A 22,280-nucleotide genomic window follows, 5' to 3' on the forward strand; every position below is an offset into this window, starting at 1 on the left:
CCCATATCATTATAGTTAAAACAACATCTGGCAGAATATAAACGCTGGAGTAATTATTTTATCACACCAAAACGGCTGGCCCAAAAGGCCATCCCAGATCACGACGCTATATCCTCATTGGCATTGTTCGACGGAAAATCAGATTGAGGCATCAACTGTTTTGTCAATTTTCAGATTTTATACTTTAATAAAGATTTTTTTGTGATAAGGGAAGTTTGAAAAGTGTGAAACACGTTGTCTGTCATCAGCAACGGCCCAAGCTGTCACTTAGTATAACTCCTAGTATTTCGTACTTGTATGGCGACAGCTTTCTGCTTCCTAGGCAAGTCCATATGTATATAAATTGTGATCTGCACCAAACAGATTTTCACTTATGTTCTGTCATTAAACACCGAAGGATATCAGCCGTGCCCTGTCTCCAAAACATCCACCACAGGCTCTTCCGAATAAGTGTTGGCCAGTCTAGGTGCCGATCATAGTGAGATGGTCTTTATCATGCTTTCATATGTGTAGATCCGTCTGAAACAATACTGAAACATTTGTTCTGAAACATTACAGCCGTTTCTTCGAAGGGCAGAAACCCCGGACACATTCGATTTCGTGAAGCGTCAACACCAAGGTTAAGTTATTACATTGAACGTTTTGGCTGTAAGGAGTGGACTGTCATCAAATACCACAGCGGCAGTGAATCGCCAGAGAATCAAAGACATTTTAACCAGTTTGAAGACGAACGGGATGCAATTTGTTTAAATTAGATACAGAAACGGCGGAGATTAATAACATTGGACGGTCTTCAGAAACTAATTTTCCGTTAATCGTATTCCGATTGTGAATTTTGACGCCCAACGTATTCTGCTTCGATCGTCTTCCCATTGTCTTAACTTATCAATTTTGAGGCAAAGTCAGCACCACGGAGAACATTTGCAAGATTTTTATTAAACGCGGTCGTCTTCTCGTTAATCAACGATAGTTTTATATCAATTGCTCTTACTGACTAGAAGTGTCAAAATAAAACGCACCCCTCGCCCTGCGTGGCGCGACCAAATGAAGCCAGCGAAGACTTTATTGAGCAATAATGGCCGCCAAGAGGGAAGATATTTGGCGTGAGTGACACGACAGAGTTGAAACGAATATGAGTTACTACTACGGAGACAATTTACTGACGTCAGTTGAAGGTCCTCGCGAGACCTCTCCGGCCGTATACACGGAGATCTACCCCTACGCTGCTGCCATGATTCCTACAAGGAGTGAACAGTTGTCCGTCAATGGCTACTCTCCAGTCCACACCACGTACCCCCTGGTGCCCCAGGCGTACGTATGGACTGACCACAGTCTTGTTGTCCAGAACCCGGGTCTCGCTGCCCAGCACTCACAAATCAACCCCGGTTCTCGTTTTATACAAGAAAACGACGGAAGTGATCTGGACGTACGTTCAAGAAAACGTCGTTTACCGACCGTCGCTCAACGCCGAGCGGCCAACGTACGGGAACGACGCCGGATGTTTAACCTCAACGAAGCCTTTGATTCTCTGAGGAGACGAGTTCCGACTTTTGCTTACGAGAAGCGTCTATCAAGGATTGAAACGCTACGTCTTGCTATAGCCTACATAGCTTTTATGACAGAGATCGTAAACGGGAAGAGCCCGGATGATATTAAATTGAATATCTACAGGAATCAAACGGTTAGCGATTATGGGCGAAGGCAACCGCCCTCAGCGATTTGTCAGCAGGAATCGGGTTTCAGCCTCGATTCGACTGGCGAGTCTAACGTTGATGAGGGCAATGCCAACAACGACGAGGAAGTATTCAGTGAATATGAATCAAACGGGGACGAATAGAAATATAGAACTACTAATTCTTAGTTACGAGTGTGGTTTGTAAAATGTAAACGTATTGGGATTGTGACGAACAACTCACGGCGTGCGTCATTTGAAAAGTTTGAAAATTGAATATGAAATCAATGATATCAGCTGAGAAGACGACAAATAGTAATTGTATCTGTGATCATTGAGTAAGACGTTGAGATGTCACAACTATTCCTTGGATGCAAAGAGGAAGGATACTTTGAACTGCTCTCAGAGTTCTAAAATAAGCTTTCCGAAACAGTGACAACAACACAGCTCACCTTTATGTGGCAATGTGCATAACGGTTTTTCAGCATTAAAATGTGTTTGCGTGTTCCGGATAACTTTCAGTCAGCATTGCATTCATACACGTTGGATTATCGTTGACATTTATTTTCCGTTACATTCTTGGAGCATATTTACTGGGAACGATTTGCGGATTACAGACGTTTTTTGTCATCTTGAAAAGGAAGTACAGTTTTAGTGCCATCTTATTCAATTTTCTTTCTATTTTATTCATTTGGTGTGTTGATGACATAGGTTTGTTAATGTTATGATATCAACATTATAATCATGTCGTTTTGAACAATCAAAGATTTATTTTAAATGTGTCGTTCACGTTTTAAAATAAGTCTTTATATTTGAACGAAAGAACAACAATTTTTTCCGGTTCTAATTGTGCATTTATTAAATATAATTAAGTAAAAATAATGCTCATTATTTGTACTAGATTATCCCTCAAATGCATTTCAATCAAAAATTTAGATTTCTATTTCTTATGAAATAAATGTAACATATTTTTCTTTCAAATCTTTTCGGTATTTCATGTACGGTATTTTACTATGTTAGCATATGGTTTGTTTGTGTTTGCAAACGATTGGCAATAAATTATTAATGGTTATTTTAATGTCAGTTTTTTCAGTGTTCCTCCCCAGTCTTCATCATCTGGGTGATACATGGTTAAACAAAAGACATATATTTCTACAGTTTAATTCACATGTTGTGTTCCTCAATAGCCAATATTAGACTTTATGTTTTTAGTATAGTCTCATGTATATTCGTAATTAATCTCTCAAATTACTTTAAACAAAACTAAGAAACAAAATGCAAAAAAAGCAAAACATAATTATTTAAAAAATATTTCCCAACAAGTATAGATCTAGGATAACAAGGAATATCATTTACCTTGAATCTCTTATGCCAGTTTATTTTTGTAAACTAGAAATGCTTTTATTCTGTTCACGGCACATAAAGATCCGGTGAAATGCAATTTAACCCAAACGTAATTGTCATGCCGTAACCGTATGTATTTACCCCTAAAACTCAACTGTCTGATGATTGAAACGTTTCATATTACGTTCATGATTTAATGTGCTTCTCCGTTAAATGATAGTTCATTTTTATTTAGCTTCTCCGTTTAATGATAGTTCATTTTTAATTAGTTTTTGGCACTTCTACGAACTTTGTACCTAAATTACACAATGAAATCCAGATTAGGGTCAGGCTGCATGACTTGCACGTGCATGTACCAATTGTTATCTAATTGTTTTGTTTGTTTTCTTCCGTTAGTATTGCTTTCTGTCACGTATGGACTATAGTTTCCCTTCCCAAATAATCTCTTTAAAATACAAATTTGGAAACCGTGTGATGTAAGCGACATGAAAGAAATGATTTCACCTCCTGTAGATCAAGATGATGTTCTCTTCCGCTGGTTAAGACACCATCATTATGTTTACTTCATGTTTGTGAACAAACACCATCATTATGTTCACTTCATGTTTGTGAACAAACACCATCATTATGTTTACTTCATGTTTGTGAACAAACAAAGAAAGGTGACGTGAAAGAAGATAGCATTTTAAAAAAAGGTTGTGCTAATTCAGTGTTGATATCCCTTGTGTAACTTGATGAGGATAAGTTACTTTCCAGTTATCACAGATGTGATGGTGTATTACACACTGGACAACTCTCTCAGTTCTAATGTAAACTATAAAACATCCACGCCCTGGAACACTCAAACTCGGCATCAGATTCCAGTGGGCGTAAACATCAAAATAGTGGTGTTAGTCACGAACATTTTGCTTCTATAAAAAATTCCACGAATAAATGTACTTATATAACCACGTGACACGGAGAAAGGGATAACAGCTTTAATTATTCGTCTATTAAAAAAGCAGATATTTTTGTGTGTAGTTTTTCAGACTCAATATTCAGCCTATTTCCATATTGAGTATTGATGTGATAAAAACATTACCAAAGATCACTAGAGCATCAAAATTAAAAATTAAAAAATAACAAACTTTCAACGTTTGTATTCTCTAACTGAGTAGATGAATATCGTGGTTGTATTAATTCGTTGTACAGAATATATAACTATAACTATAAGTATATAAAGTTGTATTTTTGTCATATCGAAACACAACATGGATTGTTAAGTGTTGATATATTTCATATATAAACGTTTCTATAAAGACCATTGTTTCCTTGTTTAGGGGGCGAAATTTACACCACGTGTTGAATCATAAAATTAAACAATGAATATATTTTAATGAAAACAATATACAATCTATCCTTTTTTAAATGATGACGTTGCTCACCACGTCAGTTCAATTCAGGACAAAACAACGATGAAAATCCCCCTGATCTCTTCTTTGCGGCATTCGAAACAAAACGAAATAATTGAAATAACGTATGCGATACCAGTGTGTATTTAAGACAATCTGAAATTTCACCCAGACACATTTTACTCAAAAATATGACTTTAATTCGACATACTGGTCATTGGAGTATGGAAATAATTTAATTATACGCCATTGGTACATCTACTGCGTCAACTAGACTGTTGCAGCGTCACTATAACATATACCGCCGGGAAAACGAAAGTATACACTTGAAAACTGGATTTGACCAAAACATTACCATCGTTTTCAAAACGTTGGCTGAAAACAGTCGCCGAAACACTGTCAACTTAAGGTCCAAAACACAACAATGAAATCCGTATCAAATACATCCCCATCGAACAACCATGTCTTGTTTCTTCACTTTTAGCCATCATCAAACAGAGGTGATTACTTTCTTTTGCCCGGTATTATATCACGCGAGATACAAAATATGCAGTTCCAATTTTCTAAATTTATTTTAAACTTTTGTCCAATGTCTCGACACATGCTATCTATTTCACCGACCAGTAGCAAGGAATTTTTAGAAAACACACATTTCGGCCGAGACGCAACCAGAATTTATTGAGTATATACAATATGTTCAAATACCTGCTATCCTCTTACGAATGAACTATTTTCTCCAATTGGACAAATTTCTTTCTTTGTGACGTGGTATTTGAACAAATTGCAAATTTGAAATCGTAATAAGTTCTTAGTAGTTAAAAAATTTAAACGTTAAATACAATTCGAATTAAATGAAATATAATATCTGCAATATTCTACAAACAGGTTATTCTAACATCAGACATCAGCTAGCGCAGGGAACAAATCAATATGTAACCGTTAAATACAACAGACCAGTGCTGTATCGGTGTGGGTTGTCCTGACGCCGCCGTCATTAACGGCCCAGCTGTGCCCGATACACAATCCCCTGCGAGATGTAGATTCACGTATTATGTCAAATAGACCATTATCCGTATGCCTGTTTGGATGATAGTCCGTATATACTGGCATATATGAACGCGCTGTCACCACTGCGCATAAAGTCTCGGATGTTGTCATATTCTCAGGACAAGATGTAGTGACTAATTGGTGACTATGGTAACCTAAATGGCGCATCTATAGGATGGTGATGAAAGGTGTGTTGCGGGAAAGATACACATTCTCTGAAATATAAAAATTCAAAAAATATTTTAAATTCAAAATTTAGTATGCGTTAATTTGGTGTAAAGTTCTCTCTTGTCTGTCATATTAAATTTGTGTGTATATTTTGTGTACATTTACACAATTTCCAATTATGTTTTAAGGCTGATAATTTATTATTGTGTAGTTGACTTTCTCCTTTCTGTCTAATTCCGTGTGTGTATTTATCTGCAGGCACACACAGTGTAAACTGATTTAGCGTTCAAGTGTGTTGTTGGGTGTTACGGGTCTTTTATATTTTCCTTATATCGAAATTGGTAAGTTCGTAGAAGATTCAAATTGTTAACGTTATCTGCCGTTCATGCAGTCTATGTTGCTAGGTTACATTAATATCACACACTGATGCCGCATGTGGGGAGGATGGAGGATGATTTTCAAAAATCTAGAATAGTTGTAGGGAGCACCTCATCGTCTATGTATTTATATAGTGCTTCATAAATCAGTCATCAATGAAATATAACAAAACAAACAAATGACATTTTTATAACTTAACTATGACAGTTTCTTATATGCTAATAAATCAGATATTCGCAAGAAAAATCCTGGGAAATATGAAACTCATTTTCCAATATTTTATTAATTGCATGCGGATCAGTACATTTTGATTCATGAGATGCATGAGTTCTCGGATAACGGTACATTCCAGCTAAATAACTGCATCTATTTCAGAATGTAATTTCAGAGTTTATTTCATCTCTGAACGTCCACGTGCATGTACTAAACCCGCCAATTCTGTCGACACGTGATGTTCACAGGACTTTAAAACCCATGTACTCAGAACGAAAAGTAATGTGAATGCGTGAATGACGAAACAAAATGGCGATATGGGACATAGGAGCAATTTGTGGATCAGTGTTAGTTAACAGTGGGTGGGGCTTGAGGGGATCGGGCTGTGTGTGTGTGTGTGGGGGGGGGGGGGGGGGGGGGGGGGGATGCAGTGCATATAACTCTCACCACAATTTGTCTTTCACGCCAAATGGAATCTGTTTCGGCGGATAATATAGACTGACTTCAGAGTTTGGAGTACTGAGTGAGGATAAGATATAACAACTTCTTTATTACAATTAGGAGCGACGTTCATGTGTCGGTTCTAACACGGTTACTCTGTACATCACTTGCTTGATCACAGTGTTAGATCCTACACCGAAACCTAACTCCTAATTGTGATAAAGAAGTTGTTCATCCATATATTTTATCCTTAATACAGACTGGTTAATCTCTGGCGTTAACGTTTAATATTTGGAACACAATGGGAAACAATGTTTGGAGTTGTTTTACATACACATCATACACTGTCCGTATATAAACCCATTCACATAAATACTAAACCTACACTGTTTATACATTAACCTATTCACATAATTACTAAGTCTACACTGTTTATACATTAACCTATACACATAATTACTAAATCTACACTGTGTATGCATTAACCTATTCACATAATTACTAAACCTACACTGTTTATACATTAACCTATTCACATATATACCAAATCTACACTGTTTAAACATTAACCTATTCACATAAATACTAAACCTACACTGTTTATACATTAACCTATTCACATAATTACTAAATCTACACTGTTTAAACATTAACCTATTCACATAAATACTAAACCTACACTGTTTATACATTAACCTATTCACATAATTACTAAATCTACACTGTTTAAACATTAACCTATTCACATAAATACTAAACCTACACTGTTTATACATTAACCTATTCACATAATTACTAAATCTACACTGTTTATACATTAACCTATTCACATATTTACCAAATCTACACTGTTTAAACATTAACCTATTCACATAAATACTAAATCTACACTGTTTAAACATTAACCTATTCACATAAATACTTAACCGACACTGTTTAAACATTAACCTATTCACATAAATACTTAACTGACACTGTTTATACATTAACCTATTCACATAATTACAAAATCTACTCTGTTTTTACATTAACCTATTCACATAAATACTAAATCTACACTGTTTATACATTAACCTATTCACATAATTACTAAATCTACACTGTTTTTACATTAACCTATTCACATAATGACTAACGACTATTAATTTGTTTCATACATGTCTTATCATTAGCATTTAATTCAAATCGAACAGTTTCTCATCTTTTTTATTTACACAGGCTGTGCCTTTGTGTTGTGTTGTAATCATGGCAATTTCAGAGATTTTCATTAATCTACTAAAACATAATAACACTAAAACACATATGTCACAAGCAGGTGGCTCTATATACGTTGCCGACTATCTTGAACAGGGGAGGGAGCGAGACTTTTATGAAAAAAATAATCTGTTCTGGAAATTGCTGAAATAAAATTTGGCCTCAGATTTTATCCCAAAACATAAAACTCATGCGCTGTTGCTCGAAACACGTGTACGAGGGTGACCACTCCCTTCGTGTAATATTTACCTGTAAGACGCCCGGTGGTCAGTGTGTAATGCGGGTTTGATTGGTTGGATTCATAGACTTACGTAATCCATAGAACATGTTTAGAACCTAAATATTTTCAAACATGTTTTAGGTGTTTAAATTCTGAACATGTTTAGATAATGGAGATGTTGCGTTTAGGTGGTAGTTAGGCTGTGAGGCGATAGCTCATTTCATGTGTTTAGACCTTAATGCGTTTTGATAGAACACGCCAAAGGGGAATTCCGACTAGGATTTAAATACATTCCTAATCATGTTTAGATCTGAACATGTCTTGTCTATGTTTTGGGGCGGTGGGGTAGCCTAGTGAAGGTCCGCCGAAGACCGGGGTTCGATTCCCCACATGGGCACAATACGTGAAACCCATTTCTACAGTTTCCTTGAGTGATATTGCTGGAATATTGCTATAAGCGACTTAAAACAACATCCACTCACCCCCTTGTCTATGTTTACATTTTAAACACGTTTTACGGTTTACCTTATACAACCATTCTGTGGTCTATGTATTCTTGTACGTTAAGCCTGACAGCGACCACAGCAGCTGGAACGAACTCTCTCACCAAGTGGTGGTACATCCGGGATCTCCCAGGCGCACTTCATCGCCACCCGGTGCCATGACACCTTGAAGTGATTGTAGTTGACGCGACATCCTGCACGGAGACGTGGGGCCATCTTGCACACTGTACAAAACGTGTTTAGGTCCTAACCTAAAACCTTATAACCCGTCCCCTATTTTGTATAATTGTGTTTTACAGATAAACGTGTTAAGTGTATGGGAGACCCGTATCCATAGAGTTAATCTGATCCATGGTTGACTTTATGACCAATGCTATGCCCTTTATTGAAACGTGTTTAGATTCTAAACATGTTTAGATTATGGTGATGTGTTTAGGTGATGATTAGGCTGGGAGAACGTTGCAGAAATTCTGCTTGATAGAGAGATGTACTGTAGGATGTCACACCCATGTTCAGGGTATTGGCTGCCTGAGAGTGCCTCCCAATCTTATATCCATCACATGACACTTATCACAATGACATAATACATATCCCCTTCTACGAGTTATTGTTTACTTAGCTTTTCTTCCGCCCCAGTATTAGCCTCCCGAAACAAATAAACAATGTGTCTTCATTTGTGTCTTATCCTCGGTGAAGTGGACAGCGCGACTTCCCGTAAAGCGAATATTGGTGCTTTGATACCCGAGCTGCGTCATACCAAAAGATGTTAAAAGATGGCAATTTTCCGGATTGGATATGTTTTTTATCCTTTTTTTGTTTGATTGACATTCTAGATGTTGATGAGTAAATAAGAAACATAATACTGTATGGATAGCAACTTCTGGCATTTGCTTTTTACGACGTTTCGATGTAGATTCTGACACCGTTACCTGTTGTTGTTGTCGTCGTCGTTGTTGTTGATGATGGTGATGTTAATCTGCTGCTTATTACACCATATCATGTACAGTAAACTACGGTTATAACGAACTCAAAGGGATTACTAATTTTAGTTCGTTATAACCGTAATTCGTTATAAGCATATATACAGCATAACTACAGCATATAGTCGGGACTAAAATGTTAATTCGTTATATCAGTTAGTTCGTTATAAGCGTGTTCGTTATAACCGTAGTTTACTGTATATATACATCTCATTACTCGGTTGTAGTCACTCTAGCTTGATAGCGGTTTGACAATCAACGTCGAAACGTCGCTAAATACAATAAACCAGTTGTTGTCCATAAAGTTGCATGTTTCTTCTCATTTTTTCCATGCTTTGTTTGTCTTTAATCAGAACAATATCTACTGTAACCACTTTTAACAAAACAACGTTTCTCAAAGAACTAAAGCTAGCAGAGTTTCAAATCTCGACGACATGGGAAGACACTATTTTGGGGTCTGACACATCAGCGTCTGACGACCACGTATTCCCTTTAAAGATAGAGTGCTTCGTCCCTGACACACGCACAACTGCCTCGTTGCAATGTATACACACATGTGACCAAAACATTTAATAAACAATGAATTGTGTGAATTTATCCTCATTAAACAAACGGTAAATCATCGCTGACAAATATGTCACATATATTAATATGACAATTCTTATGTCAATATATGTCATCAACATGTGGTCCTTGCCAATATTTATGTCAGTATAGTCGCAGATAAAGCCGCAGAAATATTATCACAAAACGATTTTTTAAAATATTTTCTTGAGTTTTAAGTTCAGTAAACTACGGTTATAACGAACTCAAAGGGACCACTAATTTTAGTTCGTTATAGCCGTAGTTCGTTATAAGCATACATACAGCATATATACATCAAATGGCCGGGACTAAAATGATAAGTTCGTTATATCGGTCAGTTCGTTATAAGCGTGTTCGTTATAACCGTAGTTTACTGTACTTCATTTTCACACAGAGGGGTGATGGTTACAAGTAAATGTAGGAACCCTAAGATGCAAATATTCACTTCTAGTTTTACAATAACCTGTTTTGTAAAAACAGCTTCGTCGTCACACGTGACCCAAAAAACACATTCAGAAACTCAAAATATAAAAACACCATATCATCCCAAAGCTCCAACTCCAAATACCATTTAAGGTATATGTGTCTCCGCTTAGGTATTTGTAAACCCTTGTAGTTAACAAGTAACAGGCTGTTTTTGTTTGTCGGCTGCTCGCTCGTTTCCTCACATCCCTCCGTCCACGTGCTGTACGTGTAATCGATAGCTATGTTATTTGTTCGCCATTCAACGCATCTCCATATTGATTTGCAACATATTGTACATTTATTAATATGAATAGGCTGTCAGTTTATAGCGAAACCAAATGTTAGCCCTTTGACGCAACATCAGCCTAGATCAAGCTTTGAAAATCAACCCCAACGTCTACATCAGACCCCGGGGCGGTTCTCCACGCTGTTGGCACTGTCATACTAGCCTGTGGAGGGTGCTGACGACGTTCAGTTCACAAAATAAACAGCCAATCAGAATTCTTGACACATGCATGTGGCTGTTGTTTACTCTGACGTCCGCGCTAGGGGCTTCAAGTACTACGCGATCCTTTGCAATTCATGCCGGTGGATTAATAAGGCAAACTTCCCCCGGTTTAGTGCAATTAGTGAAGGTAACCCGGCCCGGTTGTAATTCCGGACCTTCTTTCTTAACAATTGCTGGGTCATCTTGGGTTTTGCACCAACGATGGCCTCATCTGTCGAGTACAATGAAAAGCGTGCCAGATCATGTGCTGGTTTCAAAAAAAATTTGGGGATGTCACCTTCCTTCTTAACCGAAAGATAGACACTTTGCGTATTAAAAGACGTCGTAATATGAGAAGTCACGCTTTGCGAGAGAACATCATGAATTTGCACTTGTCGACAGCTCCTCAACTCCTACTACCCAGCTCTGGGCTTCAGCGGAGCCCTTTACAGACTGAGAATTTTTCACAATGGGTGATTTTTAATGTATTGGCAAAATTCAGGACCGAAAAAGAGAGCAATTCATATAAAACTGTTTTTATGACAGTCAGGTTTTCATAATTAAAGCCAATAACGGACGACAGATTCAAGATGGTGTAGAATCGATGGACGGTGCGGCAACAGGTTTGCTTGAATATTCGATACGGATATGCGAACAAAGGGTCGGCCTGAAGCGAGTGGTTGGGACTCGAGGCTTTACATTATATTATTTATTAATTAAGCTTCCTTTAATCCTTTTACATGTTTACAGCATCACAGCAAACATTGACTGATACGAGTGATGGAATTGAATGATGGTGTAGATGAAGATAGCGTAGAAAGAGTAGTAGTAGTAGTAGTAGTTGTTCTTGTTTTTGTAGCAGTAGTAGTAGCAGTAGCAACAGCAGCAGTAGCAGCAGCAGCAGTAGTAGTAGTAGTAGCAGTAGTAGTAGTAGAAGTAGTAGTAGCAGCAGCAGCAGTAGTAGTAGTAGCAGTAGTAGTAGTAGTAGTAGTTGTTGTTCTTGTTTTTGTAGCAGTAGTAGTAGAAGTAGTAGTAGCAGTAGTAGTAGTAGAAGAAGTAGTAGTAGTAGTAGTAGTAGTAGTAGTAGCAGTAGTAGTAGTAGCAGCAACAGCAGCAGTAGTAGAAGCAGCAGCAGCAGCAGGAGGAGGTGGAGGAGGTGTTAAGGGTATATATAGTTCATGGGAATGCTCAAATTAATATGCCTTTTAAATGAGAGGATATCAAAACATTATTTCAAAAACAATAAATTCTCACAACAGGTTGCTGGCTGTGTTTTTTCAGCTTAAACCCCACTGAAAGAATACATTAATATTTCAACCCACCTGTTCTTAAGATCAGCCTCCGTGGGGGCGGGGGAAAAGAGAGAGAACGTGGTGTTCTAATGAATGACATTCAACAATTAGACCGCAGTCGAATCCAAGTGCTAAAAGGTGGAGAATATTACCGTATTTCCCCTTCAAAGTCACATCTCGCAACAATTTCAGCATGTCATTTGTCAAGCCACAATTCCACCGTCAAGTTTACAAAACATAGCTGTAGAAGTTCAAAAGCATTAAAAACACTCGAGCAAAATAAATCTGAAATTCTTAAAGCGCTGTATTGTCCCCGAGGACCCGCGACGACAAACGTTGAATGCTTTCCCCCTAAGTCTCAGCCAGGCTTTCAATGATAAAATGAAATACTTGAAATTTTCAAGGCGTCTAAAGCGACGGTCCCTCCCCTAGTTCGTCGCGAGGCTTAAGGTTGCAGACTGATGGGGGATGCTGTGTTGCAGGGTGAACAGATAGCTTAGCCAATCATCACATGGTACGGGTTTGTGTGTTCGAATCAGAATACTTAACATCATCTATTTATTTTAATTACACCGTTTTTGAATTAATGCAATCGTTTATCGGCTTCCCAATTTATATGAAATATTCTTAGAACAATAACATATTGGCATTAGTAGCTCAAATACAGGGGCACATTTTACCTAACACGGCATATATGATGTACAGTTAACTACGGTTATAACGAACTCTAAGGGTCCACTAATTTTAGCTCGTTATAACCGCAGTTCGTTATAAGCAGATATACAGCATATATACAACAAAAGGCCGGGACTGAAAAATAAGTTCGTTATATCGGTAAGTTCGTTATAAGCGTGTTCGTTATAACCGTAGTTTACTGTATTTAGATAACGCTTCAACATGGACCTCTTATATCAGTTCATTATATTTTCTCATGGTTTAGGATTTGTTTTGATATCTCAAACAGTTGGCAATTTACGTATATTTAAGGATATATGTATGTTGTTGATTTTTTTTTAAAAACTGGCACTCAGTCGTTATTACCAGCTCACGCTAATATAAAGAGAATTTATGAAACTCTTAAAACTAGAGACACATCTTTCAAGTTTATCTGACGGAAAATCACTATTAAGAATTAGAGCGGGTCTTTATAACTGAAAAGCAATGAGGGAATATATTTGCTCTTGGCAGATTACGAAGATTGTTTCCAGTTTGTAATAACGATATAGAGGACGAATACCACTTTATATTCATTTGTTCATATTATGAAGATTTTATAAAAATATATCTGCCAACCACTGTTTAGACATACCCAGTTTGAGAACTAACAAGGAACATTTATAGACCGATTTATCCCATTACTATATATATGCTTACAGAGACAGACACTTGGTGGTCATAAAATGACACAGTCCTGGTGTGTTGTATTGATTTATTGTATAATGTGTCATTTGTAATTTGTTTTGCATTGTTTTGAGGCCTGCAAACAAATAACATTCTTCTTCTTATTAAATTGCACCTGGGTTTCAAAATATAGATATATTTTATTAAATATTACAATATACTTAACGAACTCAGATGCTGATGTAAATCTCTCAGAAGTCAGTGTGAATTTATTCAAAGGATCTTGCCTGAAAACTGTAGAGACGCATTCTAATTATTTATTTTATTTTTCGTCAAAGAAACCAATATGACAGTTTTGATCCGTTTAGCAGCCCACTGAGTCTGTCACAAGCAAATTAAAGATGTGAGGCTGGCAAGTTAAGATGGAGGAGCGCGAGGATGATTGTTTATACATTAATTAATTTAAATTAAAATCTACATTTACAGTGAATCATTAAGGCTAAAGTTGGAAAACGTTAAGAAATCGTGGTCAACTGTTTTCCAAATGTATGTGTTCCTAAAGAATTCAGTTTTAACATTTTATTTTAATTACTTTTTATAATATTCAATAGGTTCAATGGACTCAAAGGTTACGTGCCATACACCTAAAAACTGCAGTGACAAAGCTTGAGTTGTAAATTCTATATTCGCTACAATAGTGTTATGCTCGGGTCAACCCATGTTCAGTGAACTTACATTCAACACTGGACTCAAACGCTCGAAAGGTAAACGCTAAAAATCACCATTAAAAAGAGAACGAATCATACAATGTTTGATAGACCTTCAGAAATATTAAATAGCGAGTTACTCGCAAAAGCAGTTATATACCGCTTAAGAGACATCATCAGGTAGAACTCAAACTAACATTCTAAGGCAATGCCGATTGTTTACATATTGTTTCATTCATACTTGTGACATTTTCTGATAATTTGTTTGGATTTGTTAGAAAATATGCGCCGGTAGATTGAATATTTAATACATTCGCAAAAACTGACCATCTCAGTGTTACAAATCGTTGTAAAAGTTCTGCTTTGGCTATTAGTTTTTCCCCAAAAAATGTACGAATCAGTTTCGTTAGAGAAATATAATTATGGCAGTTAGACGCAATTATGTTGTCTAGAAAGTAATGTTTCATTGAAAAGTCGCCGAACCACTACCTCTTAATTTTTGTGCATGAGCAGACAAGCCGAGAATCCCGTCACATCGCAAAGCAAGCGGAACGATCCATTTGTTCGAGGTAGAAATGATATAGTTCGCTGTGAACTCGTAAAAAATGGTCGTAATAAGTAGTCGCACTGCCTTAAAAGAATTCATTTCCGATTTTAGTCAAGCTTAATCAAAACACCGGATACTGTCAATTAGTATGTGTAGCCACTCGCAGTCCAGCTGCCTAGCATGGCCCGTCGTATACAAAACACCGCCTAACTCTGACGGGCTATTTCTTCCCGATGCCAGACTCAGAACTATTTATAAATCGTTTAAGAAATTTTTACCTTTTTGCGAATGATGCGTTTTGCAGCAAACCCAACACCGTGCGACAAAGAAGACAAGCACAAAACCCGCTGGTGTCCCTTTACAAATTGTAAAGACTTCGATTTTTTTATTAGTTCCGACAAACGTCAGGCCGACATAAGAAATGTGTCAACTACCCCGGGTGGCGACCCAGGCGACCTTTCAACACAGGCCTTGGTTATGGTATTAAAGCCCAATTAGCGTTATAGTTACACCAAACAAACAACCACCAACGTTAAACACTTCCTATGGAAGTGCGGTCCATAATAAAGCGACGTATTTCATTAAGTTTTCTTTCGGTTCCGAGTTAAAGCGGTTTAAGACAAGGGGCAAATTTACTGCCTGACGCCGGATCTCGGTGAACTCGTGTTCGGAGCGCGACCATTTGCGGAACGCTGTTTCCGTAACTTACGCGTAATTTGAGCCACGTGCTTACGGTCAGAGAAGCCGAGATTAAAATGGCTCGGAAAAGACGAAAAGGCGATAACATCCACGTGCAGGGAAGAAAGGATAACCTTAACGCTCCATGCATCGAACTCTCCGCAGATTACAACTCAGGGTTTTCTTATTGTTTCTACCGACTGTGGAAACATATTCTATTGCGACACGTCTGATATTTTCGTGAATTATTAGTGCGGAATACAGCGGATTGTCGGACAAAGCATAAGAAAGAAAAAATAATGCCCGGGGAACGCAATTATGCCGATCGACGTATAACGACATAAAATCGGTCCCCAAAACGTCATGGCGACTTCGGGGATGCTGTCAAAATGCAAATCAACGCATGCGTAATTTCAACATAATGTGCGCGCATCCGTGTTTTGTGTCTTGACATGAAGGCATTACAAGCACTGTGTTGGTTTTTCGCTTGGCTTCCCTCGAAAGAAAGTAATATCTTTGACGACTGTTTCCCCTGTTCGGGGATAGCTCACCTTATCCAATACAAGGAAGCAGCGTAAGGAGAACGACTGAAACAGGACAGGGAGGAATGGGGAGCAACCGGGTTGGCGTATAACTGCCTCATTTGATGTTAGGGACTGGACATTTTACAATGGGGTGGGGGTTGGGAGGGGGGATTGATCTTAGGGCGGTATCCTTTTTGCCGCCCCCCCCCCCCCCCCCCCCCCTCCCCTCATTGAGCCATGCTCTCTCTCACGCACACACACACACACACACGCAAACACGCACGCACGCACGCACGCACGCACACACACACACAACCACACACACAGACACACACCATACATGTAGCAGTTTTTCATGACTCCCCACCCCCCTCCCTCCCTATAATTTATCCATGTCCAGTCCGTAAATAATGCTCAAATATACCATTTTTAGATTTGACAAAAATAGACCTGTATCATTTATTCATGACCCCCACCCTGAAATCCCCACCCGCCCCTATAATAACTGTCCAGTCCAGATATATAACATAATAGTTATTTGACAAACCTTAAGCTTACTATTGCAAGTTGTTACCGGAATTAGTTATTCGCATTCATCCAGCAGCTACTGCTTTGCATCTCCTTGAAAAAAAGTTGTATCAGGACTAAGGGTCAAAGTTAAAAAACAACTGAAAATTCATTTCAAAGCAAAACAATGCCAATATAATGTAATTTAATGAATAATCGAAATATCAAAAGCGCTAACTTTATTGATGTATATACAATAATGGATTTAGTTTATAATCCCCTCCTGCGAAAAGCTATATGAAGCCAAAGCCTGTTCAAATTCTGTGAAACTTTCGAAATATCAGAGAGCTTTCTATTTATTGTCGGTGTAATGTGGGAGTGCTAGTTAATTATTTCATTTTAAAAAAACTACTGAAAGTGTTAGTCTCTAATAAAGTAATCGATAACAACAGCAATATTTCCATAAATTACAAGAAATTTATGTGTGACAAGTCTAATAGTATGTGTGTGAGTGTTTAGGTGTAACAGACATCTTGTGTCACAGTCGTCTTTTCGCTGTTGAAACAATGAGGTAATTAATAACCAATCAACATGCAGGTGCTATGAGGACGTACACCAGTTTATTACTAGAGCATTGCACGTGCAGAAACACGTGTTGCACGTGCGACAGCACCGCTTAACCACTGGCCAAATCCGAAGTAAATAAGTTGTGATTAATGCGAATAATTTCCACGTTTCGGATGAATTTTATCTGTGACCATAAAATTCCCTTTAGTTTGTTAAGTCGTTAGATATTTCAGTTTCTGATATGTCAATTTACACATGAATTCGACACGCTATGCAATGATCTTGATTTATCACTCCTGTGATGTCGGACAATGAAATTATGTTTAATATCTGACCGCAAAATAATAACTTTTATGCTTCTCTTTACGCAGACTTCAACCTCTTGTTGATTCACCTGGCCCCAGCAGCACAAAAAGCGAAAAATAGTCCTTGTTGACAATCCTCTGTCCTCGCTCAACCGTATAATGTCTGCATCTACGACTTCAAAACCCATTGAAGCACATATATGTAATTATGCATGGGTCATCACGCTGATAATCATGGTGAAGGTTCCTTTTAAAGGGCCAAGCAATTTTTGACTGCGATCGCTTCCACACCAACACTGGAGTCAATAGTGGAAATTGTTAGACTGGGCGCCGGTCTTTATTTTGACCGTACAATTGTCTGTTTGATGCCCTGCGCTGGCCGCAAGTCAAGTAGGGGCGTGGATGCCCGCTGCCTGTCTGACCACATGAAAAATAGGCTAATGTACAAACTGTTCGGATGTTCATTGTGAATTTATGTATACAAAGCTAACCTTTCAATTCAAACGGGGTTAAATAAACGGGTTACGAGTCTCTATAGCTCCGTCCAACCCGTAAAGGTTTTTTGTTCTTCATTCGTTTTTGTGAGACTTCTTCTTTTCATATTCCGTGTCTAGCTTTACTCATTTTTCTTGACACTGTTCGTTTTCATACAACTCTACCTTTTCACATCAATCGTTCAGTTATAATAATGTTTCATTTTCCTATTTTGCTTTTGTTCGTTGCTTTAATAACGTAGGCGCTCATTTCCATACGGATTTCACCTTTCACTCCCGACTGTATATTTCGGAACCAAATATTGATATCATTTTTTATGTAAACATGATGGATGTTAAACAAAACAAAAATCTGTATTATTTCACACGTCATCTAGTGATCTGAGTCGTTCCTATGTCTCTTATAATCAAGATTCCTATATGGGGGCCTGATGATTGCACGTGGCCTTAGGTAACCCACATCTTCGTTAAATGACGAGTTCTAGTACTGGAAATGCTTCAGGCAAGTCGTCATGGATCGGTTGTCTCCCTTTGTCTCCATGACAATGAAGTCGGGATGCCCGTATGTACATGTGATCGCATTTCAATTACAGTTTATAAAGGTTGGAGTACAATTATTCAGTTTATAAATCCATGCCTGGGACACCCCTTTTTAAACGTTCCGCAGCAATGATTACTTGAAAAATGTCTCAAAGCTTTAATTGCTTAGCTTTTGTTTTGTTTTGTATTCTGTCTTTGTAATATCTTTGATAAGTTCTGATAAACATGCCGTTTGAAGAATGCTCAAAATTGGTGTGGACGTAAGGACAATTGCTGTTTAAAAAAATGCTTACAATGAGCACATTGAAGCAAAAAACAAAACTATAAATGGCAAAGAAGCGGATGTACATGCTGTTTAATACAGTTGGCATGCCCCTTTATCCTACGCAGTTTTTTTCCATATTTCAATAGAGGCAGTTGTATTTAAGATGCCACGCAATGGACTGAAAACATTAGTCCTTCCAGTTCCAGTGAACAGGCAAATCTGAGAAAAACATTGGAGGGAGTAAACAGCCTTGTCGTAATCTCCAAACTGTGGGCGTCGGTTAGTTTAAATACAATGTAATTACGACAGCTACTTTTGATGAATATTAGCAAGTGGTATCGACACGTTGTTAATATTTTGCAACTTTATTCCTCAACAGCTCATTGTACTGCGAGTCAAATGAAAGCTTTTTATACTGGTGACATATCGTGATATCGATATGGTCATATTCCTCCGGTTGGTCAGCAGTTTCCCAGGCAGCGGTCATCCTCCGTGGTCAAGTTGTAGCGCGTCCGCCCGGCAGTGGTGTCAACATAATTTCGTTGGTTTTGGTCACCATTGCCGCCATCACACAATCTGCGGATTAAAAACGACTAAACCCTTTCTATTATCATAAAATAATCAATGGTAAAGGCGGAGACGGTTGTACAATTATGACAAGCGATGATACCAGGTGTTCGCGAAAAGATGAGCTTATCCTGCCCAAACCAGAAGTTACAAACACATGCTAGCCAATTTTTATCCTGAAAAAACACGGGAACGTACGGTACAAATCAAAATAGTTTATAACAGAAATGTCATGATACAAAAAACATAACGCGTTACTTCTCTCTGTAAAGTTAAAAAGCAAGTTACAAAAGTTATTAAATATGTATTAGGACACACGCATACACGTTGAATAATATCCAATTTAATCCAATCCACATAACCCACCAAATACGGTTTAGCTCAATGGAAAAAAATGAATATAAATTTAAACAAATATTTAAAATGTATAAAATAAAATCATTAATGTGTCATGAACGAACTCGACCCTGGCGTGGAGGTTTTATACCTTCTGAACCATTTTACAGTAAACTTTCTAAAAATAAACTACAACAAAAGTCAAATGTAACGGTAACAGCTCATAACAGAATTGTTTTTTTCAGGAACGAGAAACATCAACATGCAGTGAACCATGGAGAATGTTGTAATTAAAAGGCCCAAATCATAACTGTAAAACTCCACAATGATCAAGTTGACTGATTGGATTCGATGAACACATAAACTCCGTTCATTTTTAATAATAAGCGTGGTAACATATTTTGTATTGATGTATACCTCTCGATGTCACATTTGGTTGGCCGTTTCGGGTTATAATACCGTAGTTCCTAAGGAAAACCTCTCGTTATTGATTCGGAATTTTTCTATTTGTATTATATTTTCTGTGTTATATTTCGATACATTTACTGACATATCGACATTTCGCTTTTCATGGCTAGAACATTTAAGTTAAATAGATCAAAAGTTATTTTCTACTGTTATAATGTTGTTTCTTTTTTTAAGTTCAACAATTCGCACATTTGGCATCTGATTTGGCACTTGTAGCATATGCGTTTGTCTTTTTGAGTAAACTTGCACCATGGCACCAACTCTGCCAGTCCAAGAGCAGAGATTCGCTGAGATACTCTCGGGGACGCTCAGATGATCTGAGATACTCTCCTTATACGCATGGTAAGTAAGATACGCTCAGATACACTGTGAAACATTAAGATACGTTCAGATACACTGTGAAACATTAAGATACGTGCAGATACACTGTGAAACATTAAGATACGCTCAGATACACTGTGAAACATTAAGATACGCTCAGATACGCTGTGAAACATTAAGATACGCTCAGATACACTGTGAAACATTAAGATACGCTCAGATACACTGTGAAACATTAAGATACGTTTAAATACGCTGTGAAACATTAAGATACGCCCAGATACGCTGTGAAACATTAAGATACGCTGTGAAACATTAAGATACGCTCGGATACACTGTGAAACATTAAGATACGTTCAGATACAGTAAGAGATAGAGATTGTTTATTCATTGTAAGAGACCAAAGGCCCATAATATATATCATACTACATATTTATATACGGTAACGTATGTTCAGATACAGTGGGAAACGTCACATACACACAGATACACTAAGGTACGCTAATATACAATAAGCTACTTTCAGAGACGCTTCGATGATTTGTACAATGGGACCTTTCCACTTTTTTCAAACTAAACCTCAGTTCATCCAGCAGTGAATGGGTACCCGGTAGGATGAGAGTCATGAGCATTCATCGCTATTATTATTTCTTGTAAATTAGGATTAGTAGTAGCAGTAGAAGTAGTTGTGGTGGTGATGGTGGTGGTATTAGTAATTGTAGTAGTAGTAGTAGTAGTAGTAGTAGCCTAGTGATTAAAGCGTTCGCTCGTCACGCCTAAGAACCGTGTTTGTTTCTCACGCTATTATTATTTCTATTACATTAGAATCAGTAGTAGTAGTAGTAGTAGTAGTAGTAGTAGCCTACTCATTATAGCGTTCGCTCGTCACGCCTAAGAACCGTGTTCGTTTCTCACGCTATAATTATTTCTATTACATTAGAATCAGTAGTAGCAGTAGTAGTAGTAGTAGGCGTAGTAGTAGTAGTAGCCTACTCATTATAGCGTTCGCTCGTCACGCCTAAGAACCGTGTTCGTTTCTCACGCTATTATTATTTCTATTACATTAGAATCAGTAGTAGTAGTAGTAGTAGTAGTAGTAGTAGTAGTAGTAGCCTAGTGATTATAGCGTTCGCTCGTCACGCCTTAGAACCGTGTTCGTTTCTCACGCTATTATTATTCCTATCAAATTAGGATCAGTAGTAGCAGTGGTAGTAGAAGTAGTAGTAAGGGTAGTAGTAGCCTAGTGATTATAGCGTTCGCTCGTCACGCCTTAGAACCGTGTTCGTTTCCCACATAGGTATAATGCGTGAAGCCCATTTCTTGAGTTTGCATTTCTATATCGCTGGAATATTGTTAAAAGCGGCGTAAAACCATACTCACTCACTATTATTTCACACGTGGAGGCTGGAAGAACGACTGACACTTGTACCATCATAACGGTAGTATAGTCTCTAGTACCAACATAACGGCAGTTTAGCCTGGTTTATTGGGGTGCGTGCGGTACTGTACATACAGTTAGCGATCGATCTCATTTGAATTTAAGAATTCCGGCTGTCGCACGCAGATCAAGCTGACGTCACATATCGAAGCAACAGCTGTCCGCCATTGTTTTGATGTGTCCACAGATCGACTGTAACTACTGTGCTCACGGCACACCTCCGTCTAGACAACAC

General features: G+C 37.9%; 1 protein-coding gene across 1 annotated transcript; it reads left to right on the top strand.

Moving 5' to 3' along the window:
* Positions 1–345: 345 nt before the first annotated feature.
* LOC124141588 (pancreas transcription factor 1 subunit alpha-like) lies at positions 346–2,744 on the top strand. Its single transcript, XM_046509599.2, has one exon. It carries the CDS (start codon positions 1,133–1,135, stop codon positions 1,835–1,837), a length of 705 nt encoding a protein of 234 aa, XP_046365555.1. The 5' UTR covers positions 346–1,132; the 3' UTR covers positions 1,838–2,744.
* Positions 2,745–22,280: the final 19,536 nt, after the last annotated feature.

This window comes from Haliotis rufescens, unplaced genomic scaffold (assembly GCF_023055435.1).
Source record: "Haliotis rufescens isolate VD_foot unplaced genomic scaffold, xgHalRufe1.0.p SCAF_46, whole genome shotgun sequence".
NCBI lineage: Eukaryota > Metazoa > Mollusca > Gastropoda > Lepetellida > Haliotidae > Haliotis > Haliotis rufescens.